The following is a 26,727-nucleotide window of genomic DNA, read 5'->3' as shown; positions in this document are numbered from 1 at the left end:
TTTTTCTTGAATTTTCATAAAATTTTTATTTTTATAGAGTCGCATCGAGACCCCGAACGTGTCGAAAGTCACCCCAAAAGAGCTCGAATGTCTCCCAAAGACACCCGAAGTCCATCATCGTCCGGAGCAATACAAATTTATGATCTCCCTGGAGCAACGAGTCACTGAATTCGAAAAAGCCGCCAACTACATGGTGAAAAATCTTCAAAAAACGCGCGATATGATCCGAGAATGCACCGACGGACAACCCGTAGTCGAGCAATTGAAACTTTCCATCACTCCCGATGCCGCTACGTTAATTTCTCAAGGCGATACTCTCGTCTTCGAGGCACATGGCAAATCAAATGCCCTCACAAAACGCCTAATTAACATCCAAACGACGTTGCGGGACAAATTTAAGGAAGTTCAACACACAAAACCCGACATGGAGGCATTTATTGACCCAAAAGTCCTGGACAAAGACAGTTCGCATCACCCCGAGAACGAAAATCAGAATCAACCGAAGGAAAAATTCTGCGGCGACAAGAAATTCCCGACAGACTTGATCGCGAACAAGCCCATCGACTTGGAAGAAATGGCGGAAAAGTTGATCAAACGTGTCAATGATTTGCTTAACAAGCCACTTAATTACCGGTCGCAACACGAATTGGTCAATAGGCTGCGCGACATTCGTGTAAGTAGAATTTTTTTTATTATTTTTTGAAGAGATTTATTTGTCAACAGTGCGATGCTTATTAAGCGCCGTCATGTCAGTTTGCCAAACGATTGGCGATGATTCAACGGCGATAAACGCCATTTAGCATTCAGTCAATTTATGATTGTTAAAACACCCATAATTTTCGCTTTTACTCGAATAAAATGATCTTTATGGTCGTTCATCGTTTGTTTAAATAGACAAACAAGAAATAAAAATACGGACAATAAATATTTATCGTTTAAGATTTTTTTTCAACGTAAATAAATGCAACGAACTTTCAGTAAATAAACAAAATGTTAAAAAGAGAAAAAATCTCTGAGAGGGAAATTTTTGATGTCATTTTTAGCGTTTTTCGTCACTAATTGATCGCGCTCGCTCTCAATTAAAATTCTAAATAGCACAACCACATTCCACGTTGCATCACTTTCTCCACGTGTGTTCGACGCTATTGTGACAAAGTTGGAATGACTTGGCGGGTGGTTGAAGTGACATAAGCGTATTTTTAATTTATTGTGATTTTTTCTAATTTTAATTAAAAATTTAATTTAATTTAATTTTAAAAAAATTTCATTTCAATTTTTTAATTAAATTTTTAACGAATCAAAGACCATGAAAGTCGCAATTTTTATTTTATAAAATTATTATATTTTTTTAAACTTTAATTTTCATATTTTATGGAGAAAAATATTTTTCAAAGTAAAAATTTTAGTCAAGTTTCACTTAATTGAGAAGACTTTTTAAAAATTTCTTCTAAAAATAATTTTTCATAATTTTAAATCAAAACAATTTTTTTATTTTTGAATGAAAATAATAATATAAAAAAGCTGAAGTATTTCATTTGTAATTTTTCTAAAACAAATTTAAAATTATTCAATGAAATATAAAAATTCATTTACGATTTTATTTGAACAATTTTATAATTTAAATACAATTTACATAATTAAAACAATTTTAATTTTATATATTTTTTTAAATTTTAATTTTGAAATGAAAATTTCAATAAAAATTTTCCAAGCTATTTTCAATGAATTATTTCAGGAAAAATATTAATATTTCAATTTTATCATTAATTAATTTTTGATTTTAATTTATTCTTTTTAATTTAATTTTAATTTTTAATAATTAATTCAAGATTTTTTTCAAATCAATTTTTTATTAGGATTTTATTTTTTATTTGGATTTAAAAAAATCATATTCAATAAATTAAAATATTTAATTATTTTTTTTTACTTAAGAATTTAATTAATTAAATTAAATCGATCAAATTAAAATAAATGATAAATCAAATTAACTACTATTTTAATACTATAAAGATCAATAACTTTGAAAAGAATTTAAAAAATTTAATGAACGATATTTTCATTCTAAAATGAAACATCGGACAACATTATCAAATTTCACTTGGAGCATCTTAAAGGTCATGTAACAACCGTCAATGATCTAAGAAACACACTAATCTCTTAAAAATAAAAAAAAGTCTCAACATTCTAAACAAATGACATGGAAAGTATGCTAAAAATACAAGAAGAAACACACTTTTATTGGGTGTGCATGACATTTCTAATGTATGCGCCATGCCCCATGTAGAGAGACAATTTACACAAACAAACGATTAAACCGAAAAATTTTTCAGTGAAAATCCGTACAAAAGAAAAAGATTTTTATTTTCTCGAGTGTGTGTGTGTTATGTCTCTTTTGAAAAAGTGGAAATTCTCGCTCAGTGAATCGCGATCGTTGTCGGAAAGAAGATGTCATTTTAATTGAAACTCTTCTAAAAACGTCGGAAAAAAATTAAGAAAATACGGAAAAAAAGAAAAGTGTGTAACAATAAATAAAATTAAACACAAAAAAAATCATGAATGGCCCGAAAAAAAATTTTAACCTAATTTATGTGTTTGCATTTATCTTTTAATCAAGACTTGAAAATATTTTTAAACAAACGAAAGAAAAGAAAAGTTAAGTTGTTGCATTGAATATGCCAAAAAATGTCACATACGACAAAAAAACGGGGAAAATATATAGCAGACACGTCACATTAGTTGACTAATTAATTTAATTGAATTAATTTTGCACTATATCTTTTTACTCTTTAAAGCATAACGTCGCTAGTAGTGGAAAAATGTGCATGAAATATCTCGGCGGAGAGAGATGATGACAAATTATATCGCAATTATTGTACTGTGAAATATGTTTTGTGATTGAATGCTGGCCCAAGCTAGTACGAAAAATATCAAAAGAAAATAATCCCAAAAATAAATAATAAAATTTTAATAATAAATTTTGCTTTTCATCGACTTCCACGCGAGGTGCGAAAGATTTTTCTCAGTGACTCATACGAGAAAAAAACGAGAGAAAAAATTAAAACAGTGGCAATAATAAGTCAACGTCCAATCCACTTCATATTTATATGTGTACAAACATTCACGAAAAATATTTAATTAGAAGCTGCACCGAAAACTACAACAAATCGCAACTAAACTATGCATGGACGCGATTTGATTAATGTTCGTCGTCTACAATGAAAGTGTCGTAAAAGTGCCTCTCAAAATAAAATTTACAAAAAAAAAAAATATTTTTACGCATCACCTCACAATTGACTCTCGAAAAATATTCGTCTGACACGCAGCAGCACGTCGCGTCGCCTTCTTCATAGTTGTCGACGACATCCAGAGTGTAAAAAAAAATTAAAAAACAAAAACGCAGAAAATTCTTGGTTAGTGATGATGATTTAGTGGGCGGTAGTTGTATTTCAACTTGTAGCATTTTTACGAATATTAATTGAAATATTTTCATAATTTGATACATGTTTTGCATATTTTACAAAATATCATATTTTTCACACACAAACAATTTTTTTTGGCAGTTTAGTGAATGATGAATTGATTGGCGTTCAAAAGGTGTAATTTTACGATTTTTTTGATGTGTTGAACAAATATTTTTTTTAAAATTAGAAATAGTTGAAAAAAAAAGATTTTTTTGTGCTAAAAATAAAAATAAATATTTTGGGATGCAAATGAAAATTAATGACATTCATTAAAAAATTAGACAAAAAATTTAAATTTTAATTAGAAAATTTATGTTTTAATTTTTTTGTTGTGTTTTGAGTGTTAAAAAGGCTAAAAATCGCCTAATTTTTTATTTATTTATTTTTTTTTGTAGTAAAATGTTAAAAAATAGTAGTTAGTAATTGCACACATTACACGTAAAAAAATAAAAGACACATTTAAACAATGAAAACGGAGCAAGAAGACCAACAACTCCCTGTCTCACAGTTAAAACACCTTTTTGTAAGTCAATGTCTGCCGTTTTTTGTCCCTGCGAAAAAAATATTTTAACGCCAATTTTTGTTAATTTTTTTTTTAATTCGAAATTGGTCAATTTAACCAACCTCAAGTGAACTCGAAGTGAGTTTTGTAAATATTTTCCCTCATTTTTTTTAATTGACAAGACAAAAAACACAAAAAAATATTAATTTACTTACCAGATTGCAGAACTAATGATGCACGCCACGTGGGATGACAAGTTTTGTTGTGTTTTTGAAAAAAAGAAAAATATTTACTAACAAAATCTAACAGATTAATTAAATTTGTTTAATTTGCAACTTCCTCTAGTCATCGTACATGTCGTTTTTTCGGTCTCATATGCAAAAATATTTATTTTTAATAAGAAGACACGAACAAAAAAACATTTTAGAACATTTATGTCTAGATTTTATTATTTCTTGTTAAACTTAGTGATGTCTTCCTGTGTCGTTTTACGACAATTTTACTTGCATGAGAGGTTTTTCTTCAATTTTTTTTGATACTAATCTCTTAATTTTCTCGTTTTTTTCGCAGGAAAAGGAAGAAGACTTGAATTTAGCGATAAGCATGGCCAGTAAACCGAGTCCCCTGACGAAGCCCAATCCGCTGGGACTCATCAAGCCACCAAAGCGTACCATCAAAGTGAAATCCATCATTGAAAAATTCGAGCAATCGAAGAAAGATTTGTCGGAACAATGTGACGCCGTTACCTCGGCCTTGTCTGATTTGAATGAGGAAGTTGCTTCATCGACTCCCAAGTCACCGACGCCGAGACGCACTTCGTTGCCAAAAGTTAAGACTGTGAAGACCGAAACAACGACGGAAACGACCAAAGCTGTCAAAACGATTACGGTGCCGAAGAAAAAAGTCGTTGCCAGTGCGAAAAAGGGAGTCACGGAAAAAGATGAAAAAACCAAGGAAACCCCGGAAGAACCGAAAAAAGAAGAAGAAGAAGTCAAAAAGACAAAACCGAAAGCATTAAAAGTCAAAATTGACAACAAAGACGAACCGGAGCAAAAGAAAAGCAAAATTCCGGATGCCACGGAGGCAAAACCGAGCAAAATACCGAAAAGTAAGGAAACGCCAAAAACGCCCGAACCCGTCGCAGAGCCCAAAGTAGAAACGCCGGTCAGTAAAATTCCAATGCCAGTAACGACGTCGACTCCCATCGCGGAAAAGCCTGTTTCTACGCCGGAAGAGCAAAAACCTACAGCAGCTCCCAACAAAAAAGCGCGTTTAGTGAGAAATTTGTCCGTTAGCACCGAAGTCAGTCAAACGCTGAATCCGACAGACGTTGTGATAAATTTAAATAACAAAGCCGATGAAAAAGCAAAGAAAAGTGAAAGTGAAAAAGTTAAAGAGAAAGAAAATGTTGAGAAAAAAGAAGAAAAGCCACCTGTTGAAGAGGTTAAAGTTGAAACGAAAAAAGATGAAAAAGTGAAAGTCGAAGTGAAAAATGAACCAAAGAGCGCAAGTCCGGCGGAAACTGCGCCAAAAGTGGTTGATGTCGTGGAAAAGGAGCCATTATCGCCGCCACCACCACCGACAATCGTTCAAAGTATTCGTAAACAAAGCATCACCGATTCACCCTTGAATGGACGAAAAGGTAAGTCACACATTTTTTTTTTTTTTTTTTTTTTTGATGAACTTTTGCACAAAACTATCACACGTGTCGTCCTTTATTCCTTTTGTTTATCGATTGTTAAGGTCGTAATTCACAGAAATGGTTGAAAGATCGACAATCGTTCACGGAATATTTTCAAAATTTGTATAGATCATCGTTTAATTTTGAGAAAAAAAATTTTTATGTGAGATGAAAAAATTTAAAAATTTAAAAAAAAATTTAAAAAAAATAAAATTTTTTAAAAAAAAAATAAAAATTTAAATTAAAAAAAATAATTTTTGAAAGAAAAATAAGTAATCTCGATGAAATAAAATTAATTTTTGAGAAACTGATTTTTTTAAAAAATGAATTAAATAAAATTAAAAAAAAAATTGAAAGAAAAATAAGTAGTTTTGATGAAAATTAATTTTTTAGAAAACTGATTTTTTTTTTAAATTTATTTAAAAATATATAAATTTTAAAAATATAAATTTTTCTAATTTTTCTCTTAAAAATTTGAAATTTCTATGATTTTTTTCACCTCCGATTAAATTATGTTTGTTAAAATTACTTTGAAACTGCATTGATTTGTTAATTTTTTTTTTAACTTTTTTAGCATTGAAAATAGTCGTAAATTTCAAGATTAGATTGATTTTAAATTTGAATCCACAAAAAAAGTTCTATTTCTTCATCTCCGTACAAAAATTGAAGAAACGCTCGACTTGACTCAAGACTTATTGTTCTAAGTATATTGTTTTGTAAATTTATTACCGGAATGCAAACAGGATAAAAATTGCTAGACACGATAAATTTTCCACTTCACACATGTTCTTACAGCGAATCACTTAAAAAACCGACGACGACGAAGAAGGTTCTGCTTCAACAAGTTTTTATTCCTTTATCGATTTCACGATAAAAAAACACTTGGCTGGGGGCATGGTGTCATCAAATGACAAATAAATGCCACAACACACTCGCGAAACGGCCGCCTCGCATGAGATTTTATTTGTATGACGAGGCTTACTTTATGGCGAAACGTGTTTATACCCAATTTAAATACCGAGCGGTGTCTTGTCTGTCAATGTTACGAAATATCAAGTAACTTTTTGTTTCTAAGATTATTGTTATTAGGAGCATTAACGGTGAGGAGCGAGACACTCATCGTCATATAAATTAGATTTTTGACGGATATAGAAAAAAATGGTCTGGCACGTACTTGCTAGTGACCCGTTTTTCTTTTAAAGTCGGAGATGGAAAAAAATTATTTGTTACCGGGATCCAAATTAATTTTTTTAATCAAGTTTATAAATCTACATTTTTAAGCGACTTTAAAAAATAATTGAATTTATTTAATTTAAAAAAAAACTTTAATTTTGTAATTAAAAAACTTTTTTAAAATAAATTTTAAAGGTTTTTTTTTTCATTATGTGCATAAAAAATATTTTTGAGGAAAACAAAGCAATATTTTTATAAGAAAAAAAAATTTACAAAAATAAAAGAAAAATATTTTATAAAAAATCATAAGAAATTAAAAAAGTTAAAAATTTTACAATATTAATATTTGAAAAATAAAAATTTAAAAAATTATTTTAGCTATAAAAAATTTAAAAAAAAAATAAAAAAAATTTAAATTAATCTAAAATTAAATTAAAACTTTAATTAATTATTTTAATTAAAAACCAAAAAAAAAATTAAATTTTCAAATATTTTAATAGGTTTTTAATTTTTAAAAATTTCCAAAAAAGTGATACTCACACTTTTTCCACCACCGCAAAAAAAGCTGTGACGATATATATTTTTGACTGCAAAAAATTGCTTCTCCCTTTCCTCGGGACACTAAAATAATTCATCACGTGCACATCACTTTTTCGATATTTCGAGTGACAGGGTGTTGATGCGTGATTCTAGACTTCTACATTAAATAAAACTCCCTATTTTTATCGTCAATATCCAAAAATATAAAAAAAATGTTTACTACAATTTTCCCATTTACCAAGAAAAAAACAAAAAAATATAAAAAAAAACAATTTCTCAAGCTCGTCGATCTTTCGAAAGTTCCGTCATCAACAACGCCTGCTCCCAGTCTGTGATACCGAGTACGGCTCCCACATATTTCATCGCCACTTTCCTTACCGTGTGGATTTTGGTGTCTCTCACGTGCGTGTCGACGAAAGACGTTACTTTCATTTCCTTAATTTGTCGCTCACGATTGGAATATTCGATGAACAGCTCGTTCTGGATGTCATCAATTACGGTGTTGCTGGTGTGCCCGAGTCGCAGTGCTGCCATAAATTTCCGCGAAATCAGGCAATTTTTCGCGGAAGCCGTTGCCGTCAGCGACGTCAAGTGCGAGCGACGCTCAATGACAATTGTGGCATTGCAAGTTCCCATCGGCAGACGGATTTTCTTGAGCATCACTGGAGGTGTGTCGGTTTTTAGCAAATATTTACGATACGATCGCAACTCGTACGTTAGAATTGCGAGAGCATTATCTTCTAAATTTTGTTTGTAATCTTTTGTGGCGATGTCAAGTGGTGGCACGTTCTTCGGTTGCAACATTTTTTCCCGTGTGCCCTTGAAACTGTAGAGCAACTCGCTGTGCTTTGTGCGGACTGACAAGAGAGCGGATGATTTTTCGGCAACATTTCTAAAGAAAATTTTTTTAAATAAGGAAAAAATTAAAAAAATGCAAAGAAAACTTACCGAATAGGATTTTTCTGCTGAAGTCTGTACTCGGAATCAACGTTGAAGAGGTAGACTTTCTCTCCGTCAAACAATAAGAAGCCGACAGATGTCTGAAAATATGCGCAAAATATCGCAACAATGTAAAACATGAGAAAATTCATGTTAAATGTTGTAGAGAAACACTTGTCTGAATGGTCTAGAAACAACTGAAGTCAATATTGATCAACAATTGATTAGTATTGAAATCGAGCGGATTATCAACGATGATTATTATCATCATGAGAGACACTTTAGCATGAAAAACGGTGTTTTTAAAAGTGTAAAAAGTTTGTTTTCCTTATAATTTTACCTTTTTAGCGAATATTTCTATATTTGTCAAATGAAATTTACTATTTTCAATTCAATTTCACCTTTATTTTCCTGATATGGTTTATTAAAGGCCATTTTTTGCTAATTTTTCAATATTCCTATTTTTTATAGTTTTTTTTTTCAATAAAAAATAAATAGAAATTATTTTATTTTTTGAAATTATTTTTAAATAAAAAAACTTTAAAATTTAAATCAAATAATTTTTTTTTAAATATTTTTAATTAATAAAAATATTTTTTTTTATTAATATTTAAATAATAATTAAATAATATTTAAAATAATATTTTAATTATATTTAAATATTTTTTTATTTTATGAATTTTTTTAAAAAAAATATTTCATATTCATTAAATAAAATTTATTATTTTATAATTAAATAAAAATTTTAATTATTTTTTTTTAATTTTTAATATTTTTTTTCATAATTTTTTTTTTCCTTTTGAATAAATAAATATTTAATAATTTTTTGCATTTCTTGTTGCACCGTCCTTTATTTACTTACTCTAAAACACAAAATTGTCGCATGAAGGTCACCATCAATTACTCTTATCATCACAAGAAGAAATTTAATGAGAATGTCGCAATAATTAATTTCATAAACAAATTGATAATTATTAGCTCACTGCATTTTCTCAATGTCAAAAGTCTTCCGTTTGATCTAATTCACACTCCCTTCGATGGAAATCATTCACCTCAGCAAACTTTGTTGCCTTTTCCACAAAATAAAACATTTTTTAATATTTTTAATTTTCCATTCACAAACTCAATCATAAACTTTTTTAATGAAGCCCTAACAGCGCAACAACTCCTTGCCAATTGTTTTATTTTCCCAAATGGATTAGCCACTAATAATGCACATAAACAAGAACAAGCAATGGTTTTGTGGGGAAAATAGCTTAGAGACATACAAAGTGTTTACAATGAACAGAAATAAAAAGAGTTATTGTTTCTTTTTTTTCTATTTATTCGTGTTTGTATCACGTACGCTGCTGCAATGAAAAAGTTTTTAATATTTATCAGAGAGAGAAATGTTAAAAACCTACCGTGGAAAGTGATTTTCATGCGCTTCACTGACGATTGTCTGTCCGAACTCCCGGCACGATTAACATTTTTCGTGGCGGATTCCCTGCGGTGCGCGCTGAAGATCAACAGCCAAATAATGTTTCTCTTGGTTTCTCGTTTATGTTTTTTCGTGTGAGTTTGCTTTTTCATTGAATTTTCAATGTTGTCTGTCTGTTCGTCATTTGTCACCGTTTTACGATCTTAAATACTTATTGAGACTCAAAATGTGCATTGGGACAAAATTTCAAAATGCTCATTGGGGCACAAATTCAGAATTTGTATTAGAACAAAATATCAAAATGTGCATTGGGGCAAAAATTCAAAATTTTATTTAGGGCACAAGTTCAGATTGTGCATTGTTCCAAAATTTTAGATTTTGCATTGCGACAAAAATTCAGAATGTGCATACAGGAAAAATTCAGAATATTCTTTGGGGCGAAATTTGAAATTGTTGATTGGGCATTAATTTAAATTCTGCGAAAATTCAGAATTCGTATTTGGAAAAAAAATCAAAAAGTGCATTGGGACAAAAATTCAGAATATTCTTTGGGGCGAAATTTTAGATTGTTAATTTGACATAATTTCAAATTGTGCATTGGGACAATAATTTAGAATTCGCATTGGGTCAAAAATTTTCATTTATGTAATTAAAAATTTTTAATGCTATTTTTGATTAAAAAAAACATTTTTAAAATATTTTTTTCATTTTTATATTTATTCGTGTTTCAACACTTGCCGCGTCGTACGAACAAAATTAAAACAAAGTTGAATTTAATTGAAGACACGAACGTTTTTTTTTGTTTCATCGAAAAAATTAACAACAAATTCTATTTTCCAGGGAATTGCTTAGCAATCAGTGATTGTATTCATTTAAAATAATTTTTTTTGTGTGTGTTGCCTGAGACGCAGCAATATTTTATACTTCTACAGCGCGCCATGAAAGTGCAATTCAGCAAAACCACTGCATATAAATTACTGACTGCCACTATCTTACATCTTTTTTACTTCTTCATCGCAATTTACTTGGCAAGTGTTCAAGAGACGACGCAAATTTCTCCAAAAAGGCAAATTTTTGTGCAAAAAATAAAAGAAAAACAACAGAACACATCATAATAAAGTCATTTAGATTCCATGTTACGGTTACTGCTGCTGCTGCCTTACTTTTTGGCGGTCGTCGTAGTAATGATAGGCGAGTTACCACATCATAACGTCTCGACTCGTTTTCATTCCCAACGACTTGAATGACTGAAATTGATTCGTTTATGGGACTAATAAATACCATTTTCCGTATTTTTCTGTTTTGATTTTCTTTTTCTCTGCTGCTGCTGCCGCTTGACACATTGCAGTAAAAAAAAATTTTTTTTTCGTTGTTTTTCTCTTGCCTTTTATTGTACATCGTTTAGTCACAAGAGAAGAAGAAAGCAGCAAAGAACGGAAGGAAAAAGTGTTTTTTCATGCATGTGACAGCTTTGGAGGAGTGTCGTCGTTCCGTTAAATACTTTTTGACTTTCTTTTTTTCTACGCAACTTTTATCGACAATTGACTTCGGTCGATTAGGATGCCAGAACTTTATTTAAAAGCAATTATTGGAGTGAATGTGTGAATAGAAAAGGTTATTTTTCTTCATTTCCGATATTCGATGAATTCATATGTGAGAGAAAAATTATTATCAATATTTTAGTATTTTTCCGTAATTTGATGTAATTTGTATAAAATTGAAGGCTTCTCGATGGCCTATGATGAAATAGTCAATTATGTTGCCATTTCATCATCTCCTATCTCATCATCGTTGCATGTTCGTCAACTCTTAACAGCAAGAACAACAATTTACTGGCAATGTTTCTCAAGATATCAAGGACGAATGACGATGTTTTCGGTGTAGTTTTTTATGATATTCTCTTCCGTAGATAAAATTTTGATGGAATGTCCTTAGGTGAATACATTTTGGAGTTTTTCGAGAAAAAAAGCTTTTTTGTGGTCTGTCTTTGATTTTTTTTTAATAATAATTTTTTTTTAATTTTTAAATTTAATAAAATTAATTTAAATAAATTTTTACATAAATCCGAAATGTTCAAAATTTGTATTAAAAAGTTTAAAAAATGCTAAAAAAAATTTTAAATATTTTTTAAAAAATTAAATTTGATTTTTTTTAAAGAAAATAAATTAAAAAAATAATAAGAAAAAAAATCTAAAATTCGTAAATTGAAATAAAATCAATAAAAAAAAATTATAAAATTTGGAAAACTTAATAAGGTTACAAAAAAAATTAATTTAATTTCAAAATAAATTCGAAATCCTTGCATTTAAAATAAAAAAATTATAATTAAATTAAAAAAATTAAAAACTTAAAATTGTAAATCAGAAAAAAATTAGACAAAAAAATGTTATAATAAATTTTAAAAAATTACTCAATTTAATTTATTTTTAATTTAATTTGAAATTTTAGATATTTTTATAAAAAAAAATCCACAAAAATGTGCTTTTACCGAAAATTCTTTTCATATGTCACCAATTGAATTTTTCTATCATGTTTGGTTGTATTTTGGCGTGTTACATTCAATTCGTTATGGAGAGTGAAGATTTATGTACTGAACAAAATGAAACACATAAACCGGAGCGAGGAGATGATATTTTTAGTACCAAATTTTTGCATAAACATTTTTATCTCGGGTAACCCAGAAATTTTTCGCTGTGTATTTTTCTGTGAGATTTCGGCTGTGACGTCCTTTATAAGGGCAATAAAAAATGGAGGTGATAAAAAAGCTAATTGTTAACAACGAGTAACGCCGATATAAAATTCGTCGATAAACAAATGTTTCAAAGTAATTTAATGATCAATCATTTTTCTTTTGTCGAAGGTCATCGTATCCATTTACGAAAAGTTATTCAAGAAAATTTAAATTTTAACAATAAAAAGGACAATAAACTCGTAAAATGAAAGAAAATAAAAGAAAATCTATTGTACTAGTTTTGCATGCAGGCACCAGGCTCAAAAACAATTTCTTTCATTAAAAACAGCTTAAAACTTGAGAATTCGACAGAACGACAGCCGGTATAATAGCCAAAAGTTTGTTTTAAATTTCAACCACTTTATAAATATTGAGCAAGTTCGATTCTTAGGATGGACCGAAAATTTTCTGCCGTTCTCGTAAACAGCATAACGATCAAATTCCATTTGAATTCATCCAATTTAATTAATTAAACCCCAAAATAATTTTGAATCCAATTGCCTAAAAGAGTGCACACGTACCTACCATACATACGACCGACAGGGGGACACAAAACTATTCAATTTGAGATATGTGAAAAATTTATGTGCATGGGATTGTTGACCTGGTCCCATGTACGGGAATTTGTGTGGCTTTTCGTGTAAATTAAGGTTAATATCAATTTATATTCCACATATTGATTCCGTAATATATTTAAATAAATATAAAGTGATTGTTGTGTCGGGTTAACCACCCGTTAAAACAATAATAATAAACATCAAATTTTCACAAATTCTAGTGGATTTGCAAGTGGCACTAAAACTAGATTTTTTTTCAAATGCATTATTACCGCATTTCGGAGAAAAAATGCCTTCAGAAGTCACGTGGTTAATAAAAATTTCAAGTCACGTGGTCAATAAATTTTTTAAGTCACGTGGTTTGTAAAATTTTCAATTTTGCAATTCCTCAAACCACGTGGTTTGAGAATTTGTAAAGTCACGTGGTTTGAAAATTTCTCAGGTCACTTGGTTTGATTTTTTTTTTTTAATTTTCTCAAATCAGGTGACCTGAGAACATTACAAGTCACGTGGTTAATAAATTTCTTAAGTTACGTGGTTTGTAAAAATTTAAAGTCACGTGACCTGTGAAATTTTTAAATCACGTGACCTGATTTTTTTTATTTCCTAAAACCACGTAACCTGATAATATTACAAGTCACGTGGTTTGAAAGTTTCTCAGGTCACATGGTTTGATTTTTTTTGAAAAATTTTTAGGTCACGTGGTTTGAACAAAATATTTTATTTCTTCAAACCACGTGACCTGAAACTATTTTAAAGCTCGTGACCTGAGAGATTTTTAAACCACGTGATCTAAAAATACTTTAAGTCACGTGGTTTATAATAATCTTAGATCACGTGATCATTAAAAAATTTCAGGTCACGTGGTTTGAGGTAAAGAAATAATTAATAAAATTGGAAATGCAGTACAATCGTTTGTAGTTTTTCGAACGAAAAAAAGAAAGAGAATGAAAACTCTTTTAATTTGTGACAACTCTCGAAAAGTGCCTCTCATTGTTTGTTGTTAAGTATGATGATATATGACATCGTTCGTTCGTTCGAGGCAAAAATGAAAACAAGATGTGTCAAGCAGCAGGTTATTGTACCAGAGAAAATTATTTCAAAGTACTAAATACGTCACGTTTGTTAAAAATGTCTCATTGTTCCTATTTTCGTTTAAAAATTGAATTCAATGTTGCTTGCTTGGCATGTAAGTTGCTGTTGCAAGAAAGATGAAAGATGACGGGAAACAAGAAATTTGTAACGAAAAATTTTCTTTGTTCTCCTCAAGGATTTTATTTATTCAACAAATCTTTCGGGCACGAAAATCGGACGTCTTCTAATTTTATTTAATGTAAATATTTTTGTTTGTCCTTCCATCTTTTTTTTTCTCGCAAATCGTCATAAGATACACAAAAGAAAAAAATGATAAAAAAGGTTTATAAATCATTGAAACACATGAAAAAAAACCGACACACACAAAAAAAAGAGAGAAAAATTCCGTGACAAAGGTAGGCTCCGGTTAAATATCCTAAATATGCATCTTGTTCCATTCATTTCACAGACAAACAAACACACACTGTTACTTTCTTTCATTCTTTTGCGTTTCGTCGTGTGTGTGTGTGGAACTCCCTAAAGCATAATAAAATACACATTTTCTACTGTAAAACAACTAGCCAAATTGGCACCTAAGTGGAAAAGGATTCCCCACAGTTGATCGTGTGTATGTGCCTACGTTCGCACAGCTGGTTGAGCCGAGAAAAAATAATGTCGAACGGTGACGTAGATTTCGTGGCATGCACGCACGATGACTACGTGTAAAGTTAAAGCACGTCTCGTGTACGGAGAAAAAAGAGCCTTTTTAGGGTGACGCAATATATTTTTTTTAAATTTCATTTTTTTAATTTTTTTTTCAAAATTTTTAAAATATTTATTTTAAAAAAATTTTATTTTTAAAATTTTTCTATGAATTAATTTAATAAAATATAATTAAACTGGACAAACCTTACTTTAATAATTTTAAAGGAAATTAAAATTGATTAAGAAATATTTTAATTTTTAAAATTATACATCGTCTAACAAACTGACATGCTTTAATACCACGTCAAATTTTTAAATGAAATTTTTAATAGTGGGAAATTACTTTTTTGTTATTTTTAATAAAATTGTGTTTTCAAATAAATATATTTTTTTATTGCTTTTTTTTATTTATTTATTTATTTTTTGAATCTTTAACAATAAAAAATTAAATAAATGAAAAATTAATTTTTTTAATTTATTTAATTCTTCTAATTTTTTTACAAAATATGGGCTGAAATAGTTAAAATAATTAAGAAAACAAAGATTTTGAACAATTCCATATAAAAATAAAAAATGACGCTTTTGTCCAGTTTATTTATTAATTCATCAAATAAATAATCAACATTATTCATTTGAAGGAAAAATATTAAGACCTACAATTTTTTTAAAAAATCTTTTGCTTTAAATTTAATTAAAATCCAAATTCCGTTGATTATTAACAAAATTATCTTTCAAAAATTAAAAAAAAAAAAAAAAAATAAAAAAATACGTTTTGAATGGTTGAATGATTTTTAGAATTTTTAAATAAGTATAAAAAAATTTTTTTTTAAATATTTTTGGTTGAAAAAATCTATTTAAATTTTAAATAAAATTTAATTTAATTTTCATCCCGAAAAAATATTAATAATTTTTTCCATCTCCTCGAAAGACATCCTAATCCATACCGGCATCGTCCTTACGTACACACACCAAAGCACTACAGAAACAGGATGTTTTCATACCTTCATTCAATATTGTTGAATTTTCTTCTGTTTAGTTTATCGTGAAAAGTGTTTCTGAGCGCACATGTACAAACAAATACTGAAGCTGAGCGGTATCCTCGTCGTCATCGTGATTGTTTCCGAAAAAGAAAAAATCAGTGTGAAAAGTGCCACATAGAAAAATCTTCAAATACGTAAAAAAAAACAAAAAAAAAATCCAGGAAGCTTATAAAATAAAAAAAAATGTGATTTCCATACAAAACCCACAAAAAGTCATAATTTAATCGGATGACGAATATGTTCGCAGAGTAAATTAAAATAAAAAAATAATAAACAAACTTTCACTTTCTCCGGATTATTCTTCGACACCCTTCGACACAAGTCGCACGTACATTCCAAGGAACACGCCGAAAAAGTGTTTTGTTTGTTGTTATAAGGATTCATGGTAAAAAAATAAGTGGGAGAAAAAGTTTTCGGTGTGCCACCACAGAAATGCGTGCTTTGTATAAATAATTAACTTAAATGTTTTTACATCACATCATCACGAAAAATTTAATCATTCAGTGAATACCAGAATAAAAAAAAGAGTGAAAAGTAACAAAAAGGAAGAAAAGAAACAGAAAAATAAATAATTATCATCATTACTTAAACTAACCCGTTTTTGTTGTGGTTTCGCTTTCCGTCTTTGTCAAGTGAGGCCGCACAAAGCAAAAAATAAAGCAAAACATCATCCGTTGTCATTGACGTTAATTAGTGAATGCAAATTTATTCAAACAAAGCAAAAAAAAAATTGAAGTTTTAATTCCCGCAAACGAAAGGATTTGTTAAAGGATGAAAAAGTAAGTCCTCCAAAGCTGTGTGTGTGCAAAAAAAAAGTAAAAATAAGGGTTTCCCTTTAAATGTTTGCATAGGATTACGGATTAAAAGATTTTCGAACAATGCACACCGTTAACACACATAATTGCTCCAAATAAACTGACAACAACTCAAATATTGACGGTCGGTGGTGTTGCCGCGTTTGAAGCTGCTCACAACAGTGGAAAAACTTGGTGAAGCACGTGCAATTTTATTTTGTGTATTCAAATCGTGTACGATTAAATTTTTCGGTGGTGCCTTTAAATATAAACATTTTTATTGTCAATAATATCGATTTTGCATCAATATTTTTTTATTCATTCACTTTCCCTTTTTCGCGCTGGGTCGTTCACAACTACTAATCGAGAGAACCCGGAAAATGTAATAAAAAAAAATCACAATTTATTTATTTGTCTATGTTTGCTTGTTTGTTTTGCGGAGCAATTCGTAACTTCTCGACTTCGACTTGTGGGTGCAATAAAATATTGGCACCATGTGTTTGAGATTTTCTTTTATGGGCCCATTAAATTTCCTTAATAGACATCGATATATTCATTCAATGTCAATGTCTCCAGAGTGTTGGAATTTCCTGTGTTTTTTTTGCCTTTTGGCCTCAATTTTTTATTTATGAATTTTTTGATAAATTTTAAAGTGCACTATTGAAGAAAAGAAATAAATTATGGAAATTTAGAAGCAATTCTTAATTTTTTTAAATTCTCAATTTCAATATTTTTAAAAATAATTCACTATTTTATTTAATTGATTAAAAAATTTTAAAAAATAAAATAGTGAAAAAAATAAGTAAAGGCTCAAATTGATTAAAAAATCAAATAAAAAATTAAATCACCAAATAAAAATTTCTTTCTGGCAAATGGAAAAAATCAAAATAAATAAAAATGCAAATTATCAATTTCAGGTAAAATAAACAAAAAATACATAAAAAAAATTTAAAACTTATAAACACTAAAATGAATTAAATAAAAAAATACAAAATTTAGTAAAAATATAAAAAAATCAACTTAAAAAAAATTTATAAAAAAAAAATAATTTTTTTTTAAATTTTTCAATTTTTCAAAAAATTATTTTATTATAATTTTTTTTCAATTTATGTTATTGAAAAATATTTTATTTAAATAAATATTGAATTAAAAAAGAAAATAATTTTAATTAAATAAAAATTTAAATAAAATAATTTAATTTATTTTCTAAATTTATTTTAATAAATTTTTAAAATAATATTTTTTTTCAACAAAATAAATTAAAATACCTAAATAAAAAATAAAATAAAGTCTTAAAAAATTATTCAAATACATTCGTAAAAAAATAACAAAAAAAAAAGAAAAAATTGAATTTTTATGTAAATAAATCTGAAATACCTACGTTCAAATTATTTTTTTTTTTTTGTGATAAAAAAAAAATTTTTTTCCATTCATTAATATTGAACAAAATTTGCGACAATGGTCGCCTCGTCGCACCACACCGGCCTCTGATGTTGTTATTGGTACACCGTGAAATTAGATCCATTCCCAGGAGATTTTTGCATCATCATCCATGCTCAGCAAAACAATCGCGGTTACACAATATTTCTAATAACTCTGGAGTCTGTATCTCGTCACATCAAACGAGACCACCATGACGATACACGTCACGGAAAAATATCAACGACATTATTGGCTTTTCATCTGTTGTTGATGTTTCGTCTCTGATTTTTGCATGAATGTCGAGCAAATTCGATATTTGAGTTAAACATTAACAACAGAGGCAGAATCTTTGTGCGGGTTGGTTTGTGAATGGAAGATGAAAAATATCAACTCGATGTGACTGACGTCGTTGTTGCGGTTTGTGTGTGGCGGATTTTTACTTTATTTTATTTTTTATTGCGGAAATAATCTTTACGATTGCCTCTTTTTTTATAAAAGAACATAATATAATATTATTATTATAAAGGAATGTGAGAGGAGGCATCGTTCGTGTGTGTTACAAATGCTGATCTGGATTTTAAGTCGTCGTATCCTTTTACCTTGAATCGAGTTCCGCTCGCTCGCTTGATTTCAATCTTTTTTATGACTTTCCACACATTCAGTTAATGTGCCGCCTGTCACACAAAAAAGTACTTAAAATATGTTTTTCACCCGTTTTTAAGGAAACTCTTAAAGTGTTACGAGAAAAAAAGACAAATTTCCATGTAAACCGGAAATGTACGAAAAATGTGTGAATTTCCATGTAATGTAAAGTTGTTTAAAAAAAGGCTCAGAGTAATCAATACTAAGTATTCAATACCATTATTTAGGGAGATAGTGACCTTTTTTTCATTTTTATTCATCTTTCACTTTGCTCCCTTGTCATGAAAGAGATGAACAAGAAGAAGAAAAAAAGCATTTTCATGGTTGATAAAATTAAATAAAGGCCAGCAAAAATGGATTATGATGTTCGGTGCTCCGAATGAAAGTATCAAATGTCAGCTGTTCGGGAACGTCCCTTTCACCGACTTTAATTAAATCTAAAATTGAAAAGTGAATAATTGGATTTGTTTTGACAGATTGGATTAAAAAGCTAACCTACCGAAGAAACGAAACTTTTCTTGTTGATTATCAGGAAACTTTTTTCTTGTTGTTCCAATTAATGGACCAAAAAAGGGACTTGATGATGAAAAATTGAAATGCGTTTCAGGATGTGTCACGTAACGTTCTTCACCTCTTTCGTGTTACGTGATTCTTGATCGTTTTTCGGCATTTTTTTTGTGGTTTTTACACTGTCAGAAATTTTTATTGAAATTATTGGTATTTTATCTGAAAATATAGCTAATAATTTAAGATAAATGATAAATTTTTACTCATTGAATTATTTTAAGATTTTTTTTTTTAATTAATAAAAAAATATTATTTTATGAATAAATTAAAATTTTGTCTCAAAAAATATTTTTTTTACAACTTTTAGAACAAAATTAAATTAAATTAAAATTAAAAGCTGCGTCTATATCAATTGCCCTTAAATTTTTTTTACAGTGTAAAAAAAAGATGCTCGTTAAAGAAAAAAAAGGAAACCGGTTAAATTTTGATAAATTATCGAAGTGGGTCAAGTATCTAGCTGCCATCCGCCATAAATGCGGTTAGAAATCAATTGAAACCACACCAAAAACTTTTAATGGACAAGAACTTATCTTACCATTCTCTGTTCGAAAAGAAAGTTGATGATTGTTCTTGTTAAGAAAAGAAGCTTATATTTACTTTAACAACTACGGCATACGGGCTTTGTACAGTGGTGAACTGTGACTGGGCTGAAAATATTATTAACTAAAAAAATATTCAACCAGAACTTAAATTTATACAATTAATGACAATTAAGCAAAGGGACTTGAAAGGAATTGAAGAAAAAATTTTTTTTTTAAATATTTGTAAATAAAAAAAAATAATTTCAAAAAAACGAATGGGCTAAAAATTTCAAAAATATAATTTAATTTTAATTTGTTGTTTAGAAAATTAATTAAATTTTTAATTAATTTTTTAACACAAAATTGTAAATAAATTTTAATAATAATAATACAATATTTTATTGATGAAAAAAATATTAAAAATTTAACATACCCTACGGATTAAAAAGTGTTGAAATTAATCCCTTAAGTGATTAAATTAATCCCTTTTACGAAAAAAAATTAAAAATAAGGGATTAATTTCAACACTTTTCAATCCGTAGGGTAAAATAAAGTTTAAAAAATTTAAATGAATTTTTAAATAAAATTTTGATAAATTTCATTAGATTAAAGAATATATTTATTTAATGTTTAATTAAAGTTTTATTGGTAACATTAAAAATTAATAAAAAATTTTTAATTTAAAATTATTTTTAAAAAATTATTTATTGTTCTTAATCAATTCAATAATTTTTCTTTTGTATGTTTCTTGTAGATTTCGCACTAATTAGCCCTGGTAATTTTTTTCATCTCAATCCACCATCCCTCGTTGCACAGATAATTTTCTTCACTTTTCTTTTCATCGTCTTCCAAACTTGTTGGATTGTTTTCCGATATAAATATACACGATAATTATAAAGAGCCGCACCGCAATAACAGCAGCTTAGCATGTTCTCGCCAATAATGTAGTAATAAAGAATTGATATGGGACGCGCGCGGTTATTAGGTCATATGAAATATTAAACCACATTCACAAAACAACCCAAAAAAACTGGGCGAAATTGGACAAAAACACGCAGTGAAAAAGCATTACAAGACATTTCGATTACCGTCTTTTATTTATTTATTTTTTCGTTCGTTTGTTTGTTGTTGTTGTTGTTGTATTTTCTTGTCAGTTTAGGGGTTTATTAACTATCATAATCCAGTTTATGAATTCATTCGCTAATGTTAACGCAACTGTGCTAAAAATCTGTCTTCTGTCTCATTTAATGAATATTAAGGAGGGAAAAGTAAACGAGTCACACACAGAAAAGAGAGTTTGAAATAATATTTATGTGTCTAGTTATGCGGAAATTTTGCAGGAATTTTATATGAGATCAGAAACAGCTGTGTCTTTCGTGTAACTGGAACAACAAAAAACAACAGAGACATAGCTGCGAACATTTGGCTCATAACCTTATCAATACCCAGTGGATGTTTGGAAAGATTTTTTAAGACTTTCAGGGTCTGAAATTAAATTTATTTTAAATTTTTCTTGCCAGATTTTTAATTTTTTAAAATTTTTTTCGACAAATTTTCTAAAATTTGAAATAAAAAAAAAAATAAAAAAATTGAAAACAAATTTTAAAAAATAAAAAAAATAATTAAAATAATTAAGTTTTAAAATTAAAAAGAAAAATTAATTAAAAATCTTAATTAATTAAAAAAATTTAAATTTTTTGAAAAAAAAAATTAAAAAAATTTAAAATAAATTAAAAATCAGCTAAGAAAATTTTTTAAGACCCTTGATTTCAGACCCTAAAAGTCTAGAACAAGGTAAAAATTTCCCACTAGGTACCTCTCTCAGCAGGAAAATGTTTTTAATAATGTCAAATTGTCTCTCACTTTTGTATTTTTAAAGGAAAATAAATAAATATGAGAACGATTGTCGGTCGCTTGCTGCTGTTGTAGATTAGAAATGCCTCAGAAATGACATCAAAAATATAATTTACTGCCTTTGTTTGACCAGAAATTTGACATGATGAAATATTTTTCCGGTTTAAACTTTCCTTTTAAAGCTTTGCCTCCACAGCAAAAGGAATGAAAAGGATCGGAAGACAAGACATGAACAATAAGTTACATCCGTTTTTCCTCCTTGATACGATTTTTTAAGTGTTTGCATTTGATTATTCTTCTCGTAGGTACGTTGTCGACGACGACGAGACAAAGACTATTTTTTTTGTTATTTTATTGTAAACAAACGTGTTTAAAGTCGTATTTTGTAGGTAAAAAAAAAATTTGCCTCCCTTCTCAATTTGTTGTGATTTTTTTGTACAAAGACAGTAATAACAACAACAACAACAACGACGATGACAATAATAACAGCAATTGAGAATGCACTGAAGCTTGTACCTACTTGCAATTGTATCCTCAATCCATTATGTAGAGAGCGAGTGAAATGAGGATAAGTGTGTGTTGATGTGTATATGATGATTATATTCATGCAATTTTATAACAAGAAACAAACAAGAAAAGTCTTGTAGTAACGCAAAAAAAAATCCTTCGTTTTGGAATCCTTGCAATTCTCATAACAATCAGAGGAACATTGTTTTCCTGACATACTCATGACAATTCTTTTGCTACTTACGATGCAAAGTGTGCTTTACAATTTGGGATTTTCAGGATAGTTTTGTGCAATGTTTTTTTTGTTATTTAATTTTTTTTTCTTCAATTTTTCATTATTTTTCTTACAATTTTTTAGATTCAGCATCTGAGCCATATGTTCCGGGATCTTTCTTGCAAAGAACCAAGCAGCAACAGCAACTTAAGTCATCGCCACCCACAGCAACACTTCTCGCCAGCTTCGATAAATCCATTTTGCAAGTGACTGATTGGCTGCTCGCGGAAAAAGAAATGTTGCGAAAACAGGTGTCGACCGTGGGTGACATCGATGGCATCTTGAAAGCCATCGAGAAGCAAAAGGTGAGTAATTGGATTTTTATAAAAATATTTTTTTTTTAAGATGTTCGTTTTATAAAAAAAAATCATATTTAATTGATAATTTTCTTAAAAAATAAATTAATTCTGAAAAATCATAAGAATAACATAAAAAATTCAACAAAGACTTAAAAATAATTAAAATTACTTAATTTTAAAATTAAATAAAAAAAATTAACAAAAATGATTTCAAAGTCACAAATAGGTACTTAAAAAACTATTCTGATAAACTCAAAACCAAAAAATTTTTAAATCTTTTTGGAGGATGCAACATCTTTGATGGTACTCCTGATGTGTTCAAGAAGCAATGGATCGTCAGTATTTTGGCGCACGGATACGGAAGCTTTGAGACGTACACTTGAAATTACTATTTTACCTTCTATGTCTATCTTGTCTGATATTTATGTTCTTCAATCTCTTTAATGTTCTCTTGTATTGATAATAGTTTTTTTTAATCATATGTGAACACATGTAATTGGGCACTGCCTGTTTGTGTTACTTAATGGCTCTGCCAGCCAAAAAATAAAATAAAAATTTAAAGAATTTTCGACTTTAACGAATTTGTTTCAGATTTTTTTTTATAAAATCTCAAAAATAACTTTTTATCAAAAATTCAGAAAAAAATTATCAAAAAACTGAAAAAACGTCTTTAGTAAAAAAGGACCCAATTTGCCAATGAATTAATGAAAAAAATTAATAGAAAAAAATATGTATCGAGTATTTTTACTCATTATCCTTATTAAAGACTTTGCATAAAAAATGTTAAAAAAATTTCTAAAGGTGAAAAACTAAAAAATAAATAAAAACTACCCGAAATTAAGGACAATTGCTGCGAAAATATTCGACAAAATAACCTGTTGCACTCGCAGTCACTCGCGTCACTCATGGCACTCACGTCACTCAACCCCACTTGCAAAAAATAATTTCCGAAAAATCCCAGTGCAAAAAAAAAATAATTTCCGACAACGTACCGTGTACGTGTATAAAAACCGGCATCCAGCCTGGAATAATGGAAGTGATATTGGAAGTCCTGGAACGTATCCTTACCAAGGACACGAACCTCTCCTTATTAAATGGACATCAAAAACGACGATAAAAAAATCCTCTTTAATATGAAATTCCTACAATTTACGATGAAAAAAGGATTCTCTTCTATCCTTTTTTCCATTTCAATTCATTATTTAAAAGTTTCTTTTGAAAGATATTAGAAGCACTTGCGTGCCCGAACATATGTTACCGACGTATCTGCACCGAACGAAAAAAAAAATGTTAGAAAAAAATTGTTTAACTTTTGGTCCTGCTCTCAAGTGTATGTCAAACACACGGAAGCAGATATTATTTTACACTTTTCAAGCCAAACAACTAACGAGAGAATGTCGTAGAAGAAAAATATCGATTTTTCTTATTTTCTTTTAATATACCGACCGGCAACGTGTGTGCTGCTGTAACAGTAGTAACGACTGTCTGAATGCCTATGATGATCTACAAATAAGTACACAGACAGACACCCTTCGATTATGTGTCCCGAACGCAGGCACGTTCGTACGACTGATAGGTGAATGAAAATGCACAAGGACACCCCCTCGTTTCATTTCATTTTACTATTTTGTTATTGTTTCGCATACGACGCTATTTATTTGTATGGTTAGAGGTAATAACATAAAATAAAATGAAAATTCAAAAATGTTTGTGCACTCCGCTCCTAACCATGTGGATGGGGATACCTTCCCGAAAATATATATGTGATGTGGAAAAAGGGATTATATCGCAATAAACATTATTTTATTTTGGAATATTTTTCGGCAAAACGATAATTAGAATGACAATCAACCCGAACATATTTTACGCAGACGACATTTAGACACACATCATTAAAAAACGGAAAATTTCCCTCTTTTTTTCACAGAGTGTCTTACGTGAACTTGAATTCAAGAAGCCGCAACTGGATGAGCTTGTACACACAGCGGAAGCGCTTAAAACTGACGCTAATCGGCAGCAACTCCAAACGAAAGGTAAGTCATTTTTTTATTTTTTTTTCTTAAAAAAAAAAATAATGCGATTAAAAAAACAACAAGGATCACTTTTCACAATATTTCATCGTGTTTTAGTGCATACAGGAAACTATTTTTACCAATTAGCCATAAAATATTTAATTTATAACCAACGTTGCCATATGTCGACTCTGCTTGCTATTCATTCATGAAAAATATCTCATCGCTGCAAAAAACTGCGCTTAAAAAACCACTAAATTGCACCAAATTTTTCATTCATGCCAACAAAAATTCCCGCTTTGCTCCCATATTCATGAAATAATTGAACCATAAATCACTAAAATTATTATCGTAATGACGTGACTGCCTGAACTGAACTAATTATTAGTTTGTTTTTGCATGAGACGATGTCTTTTATTACATGGTAAGACATTTGTTTTGTCTGTGAAGCAGTTGGGTGATATTGTGTTGCGTTTTGATCAGGAGTGGATGTGGCTCTGGAAAAATTTTTCGACAGATTTGGAAAAATTATGAGATTTTTTTTTATTTTGAATTAATTTTTCCTATCACTTCAAAAAAAAAAAAATATGAAAAATTATAAAGAGCAATAGAAAACTATAAAAATTATTTTTTTTTAATTCTGAACTTTTATTTTTTTGTCAAAAAATTATTGCAAAATTAAAAAAATCACCTAGTTTGGATTTTTCTCTGAAATCATTTTTTTCTGAAAAATTTTCTAAAATAAAATAAATTTTAGCTCAAAATATCTTTATTTGACTTTTGGCCTTTAAAAAAATGTCAAAAATTTTAAAATAATTAATTTTTTATTAAACATACCTATTTAATATTTTTTTATCTTCAAAAATCTTTTATTTACCTCTTTTTATTTTATTTTTTATTTTTATGGACAATAACGAAAAAGTTACATAAAAATATTTTTTAAATAAATTAAAAATTTTATTGTCAATTAAATTTTAAAATAAAAATTGATGTTAATTCAATAAAAAATTAAATTCCTCAAATAAATAACAAAACTGAGCCCCCATGACTTCATACCCTTATTCAAAACTTCATTTTGCATTAAAATCTACGGAAAAGTGATACATGTAACAACAATTACTGCGTTCACAAATTGCACACAAAATATTTCATATTTTTTGTATGTTGAGTTGTTGTTGCTATTATTATTATTACAAAGTGTCGTACCTTGCATTCACAGGCAGCACAAAAAGTAATAATGGGGGGTTGATTGCTAAATACAAAGAGAAATGGCACAAAATTGCTCAGGTGTTGTTGTGTTTGCGTTGCATTTTGTTGTCTCGTGCTGAAGAAAATGTACAAAAAATGTTGTTATTATTATTATGATATTTATTTCGTTATTACAAGCATTTCACAAAAATATGCAAAAAAAAAAAACATGTTGGTGTGAAATTTGCATTTTTTTTTTGCTGTCCTTTCATCATTTCCTTTGCTGGATGCTGGAACGGTAAATATTCATTACACTTGCAATAATAATGATTATTCGCTCTTTTTTATTTAATTTCTGAATTGCTTTCCAGCTTTTATTTGGAAAATTTTCTGTGTAAAGGACAACGTCAACGCGTGGATAAATTATGCAAATTAAAGTTTTAAAATTAAAATACTTTGGAAAAATTCATCGTACAAAATTTTTTTTATACAGAAGAAAATGAGCAAAAAGAAAAGATTTTTTTTCTGTGCTGCAATTTTGGTGAGGAAGTGAAAAACTTTATTGCACAAAAAAAATAAAATAAAAGTATTTTGTCGTCTTCGTCGTAACTTGTAGTAATAAATAATAATGAAGATTCTCAGTTTTATTAGATTTTTGGGCATTTACATAGATGCCAAGTTTTGGCAAATGAATAAAACGACGACGGTGATGAAGACACAGAGAAGACAAATGGTGAGAAGATGAAAAGGGATCTACAGAAATTTTATTATGACATTTGACACAAATAAAGCACAAACAAGTGACCAATTTGTTTAAAATTATC

The 26,727-nt window shown here is 28.8% G+C and overlaps 2 protein-coding genes across 6 annotated transcripts in view; one reads left to right on the top strand and one right to left on the bottom strand.

Annotated features, from left to right (window-relative positions):
* The window catches only part of LOC134831791 (dystrophin, isoforms A/C/F/G/H), a 204,789-nt gene that overhangs the window by 24,249 nt on the left and 153,813 nt on the right, over positions 1-26,727 (top strand). For all 5 annotated transcript variants that reach the window (XM_063845641.1, XM_063845617.1, XM_063845624.1 and 2 more), the window contains 4 exons: positions 38-673; positions 4,534-5,605; positions 22,489-22,709; positions 24,631-24,736. In XM_063845641.1, the coding sequence (XP_063701711.1) occupies positions 38-673; positions 4,534-5,605; positions 22,489-22,709; positions 24,631-24,736 (2,035 nt within the window). The remainder of the gene's footprint in view (positions 1-37; positions 674-4,533; positions 5,606-22,488; positions 22,710-24,630; positions 24,737-26,727) is intronic.
* LOC134831833 (uncharacterized) lies at positions 7,537-8,505 on the bottom strand. Its single transcript, XM_063845661.1, has 2 exons — positions 8,306-8,505; positions 7,537-8,249 (listed from the first exon to the last, which is right to left on the bottom strand). The coding sequence occupies exons 1-2, from the start codon at positions 8,446-8,448 to the stop codon at positions 7,634-7,636; spliced, it is 759 nt and encodes a 252-aa protein (XP_063701731.1). The 5' UTR covers positions 8,449-8,505; the 3' UTR covers positions 7,537-7,633.

The sequence above is a fragment of the Culicoides brevitarsis genome, chromosome 1, assembly GCF_036172545.1.
Source record: "Culicoides brevitarsis isolate CSIRO-B50_1 chromosome 1, AGI_CSIRO_Cbre_v1, whole genome shotgun sequence".
Lineage (NCBI taxonomy): Eukaryota > Metazoa > Arthropoda > Insecta > Diptera > Ceratopogonidae > Culicoides > Culicoides brevitarsis.
The sequence above is the reverse complement of the archived record's forward strand: the minus strand, read 5'-3'. Positions and strand labels throughout refer to the sequence as shown.